The 12,831-nt window shown below is 24.7% G+C and overlaps 1 protein-coding gene across 1 annotated transcript; it reads right to left on the bottom strand.

Annotated features, from left to right (window-relative positions):
* Window positions 1-5,081: 5,081 nt before the first annotated feature.
* LOC113851403 lies at window positions 5,082-6,143 on the bottom strand. Its single transcript, XM_027481869.1, has 2 exons — window positions 5,805-6,143; window positions 5,082-5,624 (listed from the first exon to the last, which is right to left on the bottom strand). The coding sequence occupies exons 1-2, from the start codon at window positions 6,047-6,049 to the stop codon at window positions 5,318-5,320; spliced, it is 552 nt and encodes a 183-aa protein (XP_027337670.1). The 5' UTR covers window positions 6,050-6,143; the 3' UTR covers window positions 5,082-5,317.
* Window positions 6,144-12,831: the final 6,688 nt, after the last annotated feature.

Genomic DNA, 12,831 nt, shown 5'->3' with positions numbered 1-12,831 from the left:
ATGTTTAATCATATGAATAATATAAAAAAATATTTATACGTCGTTTAATTATAGAGTATTACATACATAATTATATAATGTTATGTTAAAAATCATTTTAAATTTTATAATAATTCATATAAAAAATATATACATAGTGTATTTTAATTAGTTAGTAATGTAAATAATAATTTCATTATATTAGTAGTGTGCAAAAATTAAATTCTAATTATATAATTACTATATTTATATTTTAAGTAAATGAAACTATTTATAAACAATTTCTATTTATTTTTTAGAGTGTACTAAAATTGTCCTTAGCTTATAACACTTTATTGGTATATCTTTTCACCAATCATGGTAAACGTTTATTCAATAAAAAATGTATTTATTTCTCCAACATAATGATATTATAAAAAAATTTAAAGCAATAAAGAATATCCTTTTTAGATAAATCAAATTTAAGATAAACAACCAACTTAAAGTAAGTTAAAATTTTCTGAATTTGAAATATTATTTTTTTATTTTAATAATTTGATTTTTAATTTCAAAAATGATTTGTTTAATATTCTTGCTATTTTGTGAATTTTGTCGTTTTAATTTTTAGTTAGGAGAGGCGAAGGTGTGCGTTTATGATAGAGACGGCAACCTAACAAATAAAAACTTGCTCATTCTGTTATTTTCCCTTGTCATGGTCACATGGAAGGGTCGGTATTCATATTTTAGCAAAAAGAATATTCCTTTTCCCCTTTTTAATTATTTATCGCATTAGCTCAATCCAAAAGCAATAATTTGCCCTTTAAAAAAAAAGTCAAGTTAATATTTCACAATTATTATTATTTTGTCTTAAATTTATAATTTTAATTTGATTTTGGGTTTATATTAATTTCATAGTTTCAATTATAACATAGACAACCGAAGGAACATGGTCATAGCACGTCGCTGACACCATTATTTCCAGAAAAAATCAACGACAACTTGAGTTATTGGCATTATATTAACAAAAAAACGAAACTTACAAGAAAGTGGTGAGGTTCCTGTAAATCATGCCAATTCTGTCGATAAAAGACGATTTTTTTTTACTCATTCTCAACTCCTAAACTTTGACTTACTTTATTTTTTGTTCTCTTTTTATCGTCATCCCTCACAAATTACAAGTACTTAGCCAACCTAACAAAATAATAATATAATAGTTTATTTAATCTATAGAATATGACCGCTTTTCCCTTTTTAAGGTGTTAGGTATTTTGTATGATAAATGCTAATACAAGTGTGCTCTTTCACTGGGGTGCTGTCACTGATGTGTGCTGCCCCAGCACCGCCACCAGCTGGTACAGCTCCCAAGCTGCTTTCGATTTTGCTTTCTCTTTGCTGCAATTTGATTTCTTTATTAATTATGATTCCTTACCTTTAGATTCGTCAATCTTTGACCAATTAATGTGCTGCTGTTTACAGACAAAATTTTCATTAAAATCCACCACCAAAAACCAAAAAACTTTAAAGGTTTGCTTTTATATTTAATTATATTTTTATGGTATGTATATTAAAAAAATAATAATATATAATATTAAATATAGTGTATTTTCAGTGATTTAAAATATTAAATAAGAAAACTGAATATAAAACATGCTCATGCAATTAAAATTAAATTAAATTAAACTTTGTATAAATAAATTTATTTTATTTAATAATTTTAAAATTAAAGCTTGATTTATTACTTGTTCTGAATTTTTTATTAAGCTTAATTTATCTTTAAAATATTTTTATTAAATTTAACATGCTTTTTTAAACGTTTGATTTAGTTTATTAATTTTTAATTACTTATTTCATCTTGAGATATTTAGTAAGTCATTGAACCTTTTTTATAAATAAGTTATTAAACTATTTAAATAGATATATCATATTAAGACATTCAATAGAATTATTTCTCTCTTAAAGATATTTTTTGACTCTAATAAAAAAATTAAAATTTTTAATTTAAGATTTTATTATTTTAAAATTTAATTGATTTCATATATTATTATATTATAATTTTTATATAAAAATATTTAATATATTATTATAAATTTTAAATAGATCATTTTAATAAGTTTAACAAAAAAAATTTTAAATTTAAATTTAATCTATTTAATTAATTAAATTTTAAAAATATAAATTAATTTTATTAATTAAATAGACTAGATTAAATTATATTTTAAAAAGATTAAGTTATAGATTTTTGTTGAATAATTAAACCTATTTTTATGTCTAACTGCACAATATTCTCTTTCTCCCTTAAATATATTATCAATAATAAATACTTGTTAAGATTTCTTGTCAACTAATAATACAAATTTAAAAATTAAATCATAAAATAGTTGAACATAGAAGTGACCCATCTTGACGAAACACATCAAATTTAGAAAGGAAAAATCGGTCAAAGAAATTTCTTTATGAGCATAAACAATAAAATGTTGAAGTTGAAATTACAAACTAATTTTATCGTATTCATTAGACCTAAGAATAAAAACAAACTTATAATTAACAATTTCAAGGCTTAATCACTAAATATATATTTTCAAACAAGTTTTGTAATTGCTTGTCACTGGTAATAAAATATTTTTACTTTAGAATTTTATTTTTATATGTGTAAATTTTGAATTACATAAATTTTATATTTTTTAATTACAGTATTTTTTATATTTTGAATTTAATTATTTATAATAAAATTTAATAAATTATTCTTCTTTCTGTATAAACTTATTCTTTTCATTTGATTCGTCACTTACGTTACGATTGCGTGTGATTCATGAATCTAACAATCTTCCCGGAAGGGGAGGGAATGAGGATTAGTATATGCCAATTGATGATAAGGTTGGCATTTTTATATTCTAAACAAATTCTACTAAAACTAAAACACTTTATTTTATATAAAATTTGTATATTGAAATATTCTTTCAAAAATGAATTATTTGTGATAATTGAGTTGGTTCCGATTTAATGTTGTTGAAAATATTAAATTTTAATATCCAAATCAATTAAAATAAGATTAATTTGGATAAACACAAATTAAACCCACATCTAGCTTGTTTAATTTTTACAATTAGTTAAGATTAGCGCACGATTATCCCTACAACCTGTGGGCTAAGGACTAATCATGATAACTTTCGGCCAAATTGATTAATTTTTATGATTTTAAATTTATTGTATCATTGCACAATCAAATTTGGCTTATCATTAACTATCACCAAATGAAAAAAGGTGCCACCTGTATAAGAATTAGGTTACCAAACTATGTTGCATCCCATTCAGTATCCACCATAAACCAAAACAACTAAAAAAAAGAGAGGAAAATATTCACATGATCACATATTAATTGAACTATCTTTCAGCAATCCCACCCTAGCCCTAAATAGCATATATACATTGAATAAGAAGAATTATGCTTTTTTTAAATACTAGTTAAAAATTAATTTTAAAATTATTTATAAAATACAATTCTGTGTAGTTTTAAAAGTGATATTAAAGATAAACAATAATTAAAATATATAATTAATATTTACTTGCCATCTACCTCCTATGTTTTTTTTTTTAATTTATGATAGTTCAGGTTGAATAGAGATGAGTTCATATTAATATGAGTTATATTTATTTTATATCATTTGATGTTTTTATTAAATGATTTTATTTTAAAATTCAACGTTGAATTATAATTTTATATCACTCGTAACATATTTACAACATTTGAATTTAATTAAAAAATATTGAGTATATAGTTTTATATATCAAAATTAATGTAATATATGGTTTAAAAATATATAAAAACAATAATCATTTACCTATTTGTTTTAATTAATTTTTACATGCTTTAATGTGAATAATCTATATAATATATTGTAAGAATTAAATAGTTGAAGGACTTAACTTTTATCAATGAGAAGTATAAAAAGTGGGTGTAATTCGATACAAGTCAAAATTTCTATAATTTATGAATTATGTTTGTATAAAGAAATGGATGACCTAATATTGCATTACCATCGTGCATGCCAAAGAATATATATTTTAATCGCATATCAGTTAATTATCAACCCTTCTAACGTAATGCTACGCGTGCGTAAAATATATATATTATTTGAATATATATATATATATATATATATATATATTATAAAAGTAATAATAAATTTAAAATATATTTGAAAATCATATTTTATAATTTAATTTAAACTTCATGTAGTATTTTTTTTTATAAATACTAAATGTATAAAAAATATATAAATTGAACAACATGTTGACATTTTTTTCTTAAATAACATAAAATTAAAGTTACACATTTCACATTATTTTCTTGTTGTCAACGATCATTTTCTAACTTTGAATTTTGTCTCACTATATTTTTATATTAATTTTTAAGAAAATTAATAATAGACTCTTTCAAATATATTATTTATTATTAACTAAAATATATTAAAAATTATACAAAAGTATTCAAACTTTTAATTTAATGAATTATACTTGTATTTTTATAAGTTTTAATTAATAAATAAGATTGTTTAAACCTATTTTTTTTTTCTTTATTTTATTTTTGTTGTTTTGGTTAAGCTTGTTTTCTTTCTTTCCTTTTCGGTCATTAAGCTTTATTTTCTTAATAACCAATGAAAACAAGAGGAAGTAGAGATAGGGCCTGTAAATGTGGGCCCCAATACCCAATGGTTTCACGTTTTTCGGATTATGACGAATATGAGATTGGAGAAATGCGCTGTAAACCAGCAACGAAAAGAAAACACTTTTAAATACATTTAATCAGTGAATAAGTTATATATAAACTTCACTAACTACAATATAAACCTAAGTTATTCGATAAGATCAAAATAAAATATATTTAATAATCAAAATTATTTAATTTTTTTACTAGTTCTGATACAATAAAAGTATATTTTAGAAAAATTTAAATAAACTTATAAGTTTTTATAAAATAAAATTTTCATCTAAAATATTAAATAAATTAAAAAAATTAACATTATATATATATATATATATAAAATGTTTTCTTATTGTTATACGCGTTTTCTTTATTTAGTGTTAATTTGGTCAAATCCGTCCAATCGAATTCTTTCGCGTCACACCCTGAATTGATTTTCCCCGTTTGGGCTACAATCTCATATAACATTGATCAATTGCACATGTGAATCGCAATATAAAAATTAAAAAAAATAAAATTGAGCTTAGGTGTAAACATGTTCCACCCATGGGATTCATTTTTCCTCTCTGAATGAAATTAATTAATCTACATCATGTGATACCCCGCAAATCAAAGCAAAAATCTTAATTCAAGAACAAAAAAATCACACAATTTCTTTCAAGCAAACAACACTGTTTGACTAGGGATGGTGCTATTGGATCTATGAGGAGGGATTGGTGGCCTCCTCAAGGAAGAACATGAACCCCTTGAAGTTGGTGAATTCATCGTTCCCCTCTTTGAAATAGATTTAGGATTGTTGCACTTTGTTCTATGCTTCTCACTCAACCCTCCACCATAGCTCTTGCAAGACTTCAACCTCTTGTTGTAAGGGTTCTCTGGCTTTGCAAGATCCTCCAAGCTCCTCACATTTGTCAATGATGTGAAAGATTGTGACTTTCCTTGGTAGAATTTTGAAAGCCCCCTCCTACACCATTATCAAAAGACACAAACTTTAGCAAATTCAGAAACAAACACAAATACCCAAATAAAAAAGAAACTAATTTTGTTTCAATTTTGAGATTACATGCATCAATTTGAGTTAAGTACAAAATAATTTGAGTTTACTAACAACCAAAGAAAAAAAAAAAGAAACTAAGAAGCTTACTTGATGGGAAGTTGTTGAAACAAAGACGACATGTCACTCAACGGATCAGATGACGATGAAGAAGAAGCTGGGGAGGTTACTTCTTCAAAAGAATCCGATTCTAACGATGACCCACTTGAAATTCCACTAAGAGAAGAGGAAGAAGAACATGAAGAAGGAAAAGAACCAACAACATTATCAGACTCATGAACTTGTTCTTCTTCCTTATGGGCTTGAATCCTTGGATTGGTCAAATGTTGCTCCATCTCTAATGTTTTGTTCTTGATATATCCCTTTGCGATCAACCACACCCAACAATTTATATCTGACAAACTCTTTATAGCTACGAACACATATCCCTTTTCTAAGAGCTAAATATGGAATTGAAGATATTAGATATGATTTTATAAGGAAAAGTGGTAAGGTGGTGGATAAGATTAAAGTTTTTATTTTATTTTGCCCCTTTTATCCTATTAGTTTATATTTTATATTCCCCTTTGGAAAGAAATAGTAGTAAGATTCGGCTTTATCCGAATATGATTTCTCTTGTCCCCTCTCTATACCCACCCTATCATGGATCATCCTTCTACCAAGCTAAATATGGCACTTCCTTTTGTTTATCACGGATTCAAAACTCAACACGTCTCTTTCGCGCGTAACTTTTCATGTTCAAAACATTTTTTTTTTTTAAATAATTTACCTTTGAATACTCATGTAAACGAGTTTTTTCATCCATAACTATTTATAACACAACCAATTAAAAAGTTAAATTATAATATCATAACTTTAAAATAATCAATGAATAATAAAATAATTGTGGGTGGGAGAGAGCGCGTGGAGAGTGAGGGTGTGCAAGTGTTTGGATAAGGTTGAAAAATTGGGAGTTGAGTTGTGACTCAACGCAACGGAACGATGAATGGAACGCGCGGCGCCCACTGAGTTGAATGAAAATTGAAAATTGAAAACAGAAAAAGAGGCATTGTTTGTGTGATTGGTATCCTTCTTTTTAGGGCAAAAGGCCCCAACTTCACCCTTTTCTGTCTCTCTGTCTCCATTCGCACGCATTCTTCTTGTTGGGGACTTGTTTGTAAATATCTCCATTAGCTTATTTTTATTTTTTCCTTTAAATAAAATTTACACTCTGTGAAGCAAATATTATCTATTTAATAATATTTCAATTGTTTTACATTTTAATTTAATTTGTAATCTTGAATTTGGGTTTAAATAACAAAAATATGATCAACAAAATCCATTGTTAACAGTAAACAATATAGTTCAGAAAAATCAATCATTTTAAGTTTTAAATTGAGAAAATAAACCATAAAAATAAAAAATTTAAAATGAAGAAAAAATAATATAACATAATAACGTAATAATTTCCAACAATATTTCTGTAAGAAGAAGACTTCTATTAAATATATAGAAGTATATTAGAGAGGCCAAATAAGTAAACAAATTTAAAATGACTCTTAAAATAAAAAATAAACCAAAAAACTAATGGATAATATACAAAGAAAAAATTACGATAAATAAATTATAAATTAAATAAAAATTTGTGCTATTTAAAAAAGATAAAATAAGATATTAAAATTTTTTGAGTTCAATTATTTAGGTCTTATTTGTTTTAGATTTAGTTTTTAAATTTAAATTTAAATTTAATAATCTTAAAAAATGAAATAAAACTTATTTGTTAGTTTAATTTTTAAAATTGTTTTTAAGATGAAAAAAATATAAAACATCTTAATTTTTTAAAATTAAAATAAAAAATTAATTTAAAATTAATTTTTCACAACTCATTTTAATAAATAAATTTTATTTTTTAAACTTATATAGCGTCTTTTATTTATTTTTAATTCTTTTTGGTTCTTTATCTAATTAACGAATGCTAACTTTCCGCGACAGCTGCTCCGTTTTCTTTCTCGCCTTTTTTTTTTATGCTGTTTTTAAATAATTTTATTCATATATTTCAGTTGGATTAATATTTTTGAATATTTTTCACGAATTTTATTCTGAATATCTCAAATTTTCATCTTGTGGTACACTTTAACTTTTTAGCTTATATTTTTCTATTATTATGTTTTCGCATTGTAAATGTAAAGCATTCATAATTTTTAAGATAAGGACGTGCTACTTATTCACGTGGCAAGACTTTGTATGAACTTTGCCTATAGTGGAGATTAGTAATAAGCCTAATGATAATGAATTTTTTTAGACTATTAATTAAAATTGTAAAATTATTACTAATATACTTTTATTATAAATTTTAATAATTAAATATTAATTCTTTACTAATATTAACAAGATCCTAATTATAATAAGGAGAGCCACAATTTTTCTAACTTTTTTTTGTAACAATATATAATTAATAATATAGTAAAGCAAATAAAGTATTGATCCTAAAAACGATTTATCATACACGATATTTTTTTTAAAAGAACGTTAATTTATGAATAAAAGTTAAAATCCACCCTCGTATTTGGGAATAAAACTTTTTTTATATAAAAATAACCTATACTATTACTAAATTATTTTCATTTATTTTTAGGTTAAATTACTCTGTAGGTGCTCAAATTCTTTATACTTAAAAGTTTGTACCTATGCACCTAAATTTTTATTGGATCCCCGATTACATATTTGTTTAGATTCCGTTAAGTGCATGAACATAATTATAATTTTAAAATAATTTAGAGAATATCTTACAAGTTTAATTATCCACAAATCCTTGAAATATTTAAAAATTGGTGGTTATATAGGTTTTTACAATTAACCAAACTCATGTAAATGTGATCAAATATTAAAAAATTTAATTATAAACTTTTAAAGTATAAGAGTTATCAACGGAGGTTAGTTCGAGTGACAAGTGACTTTGTATATTTTAAGCAATCTCTCGAGTTCGAGTCTTTGTGTATGTAAAAAATCTCTAGTAATAGACTTATCTACCACATTTAGGTGCACAATTCAAGTCAGAGTCAAATCCGAATTCAACCTAATGAAAACTAAAAAAAATATATATATAAGAGCTGACCTATTTATAATTTGTAAAAAAGTGTTCAAAAGTGGTCTCCATACAACTTGCCATACAGTTTGTTTTTAAAAGCCTCAACTACGTTACCCTTTAAAATCATAAGGAAATATGCCTAACAACCATAGCAGTGGTAAGCTTTACATTAACTTAGTTAAGCACTAATATTGTTAATGTTCTCCTTCACGTGAACTAAGTTAAGCACAGAAAAATACTGTTGTTATTATTATTTTTCTAAGATTAATTATTTAGTCCAATCTAGAAGCATTAATATTTTTTGGACTGACTGATACTCTAGTAAACTTTAATTGTTGTGTTGACCAACCAATAATTTAGTCATTGAGTAACATAATACTAAGTTTGGTTGAAAACCTTCTCACCCCTCAAAACCCAATTAAATTAGGTCAAAAAATAGTGTCAATACTTAGTAACAAGAAAACCCTTAGTATATTATCCTTTAATAAATGTTATAAATGCTTATGAATGATAGCAGTGACTACACGGCAACATGGGTTACAGCTAAATCAATGTGGAAACAAATAAATGTCATTGAACATCAAAGTGTGATCAATTGGTGCATTTATATACATAAAGGAACAGTCAGCATTGAGCATCCACTAGGTATAGGTATTGATTTTCGTTCAGACACGTTGGCCAATAAGCACCCATCCACACAACAAATTGCGACTCTACGAAAAGGAAATAACAAAGAAAGAAAAACATTAATGTTTGGGAGTTGAGGTGGGAAAAGGGTGGACTAACATATGGATGCAAAAAATAATGCATGTTTTTTTTTAAATATTGTGCCTACTACGTGGTATAATTGAGATCAAGATTCGTTCATGGACATATATCTATATCTATATATCTATATATATCACATGACCTAAAACCATTTTTCGTAATTAAAACTAAACAATTCGAGGATTGTCTTCAATTATTGCAAAATTATCACTGTTTTTTTTTTTTTCTTAGAATTTCTTCCATCACACACATGTATCAACAAACTTTGGTCGGTGTGTATATATATATATATATATTTGGGAAGCTTCCAGGCATACTAATTTGAAACATAACACTAACGTTATATATCACTTTGAGAGTGATGAAGCCTGAGCGTGAAAACACAAAATTTAAGTTTAGTATTATAAATATTTTTAATCAAGATTCAAATTTTACTTTAATATGTTATTGTTGACTTTGTTATATGAATTATGTGTAAGATTTTAATTTTAACTAAAAATATCGTAAAAAAAAATTTAATCTCATTGATAATAAAAGCTTATAGCTCATTTCAAAAGAATAATAAATTTGTAACTTCCATGCTTTGAGACGGATAAGTTGTTGCGCAGAACAAGAAAAGAGAGAGGAGTCTTCTCTAATTTTATTATTGGAAGTGCCAAAGAAAGTAAGAAACATAAAAAAGGAGAAAAATAATTATAGATTTACACTTCTTATTTACAATTACAAACTCTTAACATAATTAATTTTATTTCTAATTTTTTTACCAAATAAAATTACAAATCATCCTACCTACAGTTTTTAACAATAAATTGTCACTTTGACATACAGATGTCCAAACACTTAGTATATGTTATTGTGATAAGTAATATAAAATATTTTTTATTTATAATATTTTAATGATTATTTTTCTTCAAATTAGTCCATGTGTAATTTAAATGAATATCTCACTTTAGTCTAACATACGTATTACTAATAAATAATTTTTTATTTTATTAAATAGTGTTTTTTTCTTTAATTAGTGTCTTACGAATATTGATAAACATTTTTTCAGTCCTCGCTCCTCAATGTGTTTTAGTTTGACTTGGTTGAGGTCTATTACTAGCAAGAGTCTATTCTTTTGCACATTTTCTTTGATATTTGCAATTGCAGGGCTTTCAGAAAGAGACAAAAACGACTGTAATTTGTAAATATGGTTTTAAAGACTCCAAAAACATTGTTATTAATTGCTGTCATTGTTGGGATTTCTAATCACAATTAAAACTTCATTTTTTCTTTATTTGTATTTTTTCGTTTCTATCTTTAAAGAAAATATCACTGTGCTAGAAGTCACAAGTAGTGTTTTTAGTTCTTACACGTAACTCGGTTTCCACGTGTAAACAAAAATAAGCTAAAGATTCATCCTTTTGACCTGTTTAGACTGTTTTCATGAATCACGTTTTTATTTTTCTTTTTTTCGATTGAAATGAGTTTTTCTTCTCAACTCTATTTGTTCTTGTACGGGACAACATGAGATTCATTCTTTGACCTGTTTAATCATTATTCAAGAACAATAGTTTTCGTTTCCTTTACCATTTTTTTTTATTGAGTAGTTTTTCTTCTCACCAGTTTAGTCACAGATTTTAACTTTTGAGATAGGTTAACTGTACATGAAACGTTTGAACAAAAGAACTAATTATAAGAGAAATTTTTGAGGGGTAAAAGATTGTGTGTTTTCAGCTAGACTTCAAATTGGGATAGCCAGTCAAAATGACTTTATTTTTATAACTTAGACTGTTTGATTTAGTTATTGCATTAGTACAGTATATGAAAGTACATCTCCATTTATTATCTAATTGGAAATTTTAATTTATATATTATTTTTATAACTGAAATATTCATTAAACATTTCTTTAGGCAAAGCAAGGAATATCAGTGGTATTTTCATTTTTTTTACTTTATATTATGGTGTGGAAAGAGAAAAAATATAAATAAGTGTCAGAATATATATGTGTTTAAAATAATGATTCAAATAATACAGTTATTATATATTTTTTTACAAATATGAAAAAATAAAAACATTAAATAATTTAAGAGCAAAATTTTCTTACATTAATGTAAGTCTAAAAATTTTTACACTGGTGTAAAGTAATAAATTATAACCCATTAAATTTAAGTTAAATAAAATATTTAAATTGAATATAATTTTTTTTAAATTTATACTAATATATAAGAAGATCTTTCTCTGTTAAATTATATTTATGTAGCATATTTTGATAAGCACAAAAAGGTGAGCTTAATATAGTTTTAAGTTCAAGTTGGTGCAGAATAGGTGGATATGTGTTTGAAAATGATGGAGTAAGCATATGTTTAAAATGCAAGTAAAGAAATCTTGGATGTATATATATATTGGGTTATTCGTTTGTGTCAGTGGTAAATTTTGAACCTACTAAAGTTGTAAAAATATGTAATGAAATTTTTTTAGAAAAATGTCAACATTAATAGCTTTAAGAGTTAATTTTAAGTAAATAAAAGTGATAATTTATTAAAAAGAAATTACTTATTACATAAAAAATATAAAAATGCTATAGTTTTTTTATTCCAACTTTTAACGTTTAAAATAATCCATTAAATTGATGTTAACAAAATTGAAAATTATTATATATGTTATTACATACTTTTATTGTATAATAAAATAAAAAAATAATTTTAAAAATGATCAATTTATGGAATAAATATTTTAACTTTTTTAAATGGACCCATGAATAACAAGTTGATTGAAAAATGTATTTAAAAGTGTTTTTTTAACCATTCTCTTGTATCATATATGAAATTTTGAATACATGTTAAGAAATATTAAATATTATATTAAATACTTGAAATTATTATAAAATGATTTTTTAAATATTTTTAAAATGAAAATAATAAATTTTTTTATATTTAATAATATTTTTTTTTTTATTTTCTAACATGTTCCTGATCACCCGTTTAAGAAACCATTTCATACATATGCCTCAACAGCTCAACTTTTGACATAAGTGAAGTGTATGTCATGTGAAAGAGTAAACTAAACTAAAAGTAACTGTTACATTTATACCATTTATTGTGCTCTGGATGATGAATGGGGAATGGAGAGAGAGAGAGATGAAATGGGTAATCAAAATGGCTTGGGAATATGTGGCCTGCCATAATGACATTGATTGCTGCTTCACTCACCATACCTGCCTCTCACTCTTTTCTTCATCAAATTAAAGTCCCACATGCCTTACCCCAAACCTATACCACTACTTGTACTTGCTCTTCTCA

Source organism: Abrus precatorius, unplaced genomic scaffold (genome assembly GCF_003935025.1).
Source record: "Abrus precatorius isolate BTA unplaced genomic scaffold, Abrus_2018 Scaffold9, whole genome shotgun sequence".
In the NCBI taxonomy this organism is placed as follows: Eukaryota; Viridiplantae; Streptophyta; class Magnoliopsida; order Fabales; family Fabaceae; genus Abrus; species Abrus precatorius.
This window is presented reverse-complemented; position numbering and strand designations above follow the sequence as displayed.

Excerpts from the sequence above, each read along its gene's own strand:
- LOC113851403 (XM_027481869.1), bottom strand. The coding sequence starts at position 6,049 with ATGGAGCAACATTTGACCAATCCAAGGATTCAAGCCCATAAGGAAGAA. Across the intron at positions 5,625-5,804 it reads TTTCAACAACTTCCCATCAA|GAGGGGGCTTTCAAAATTCT; the intron begins GTAAGCTTCTTA and ends ATAATGGTGTAG.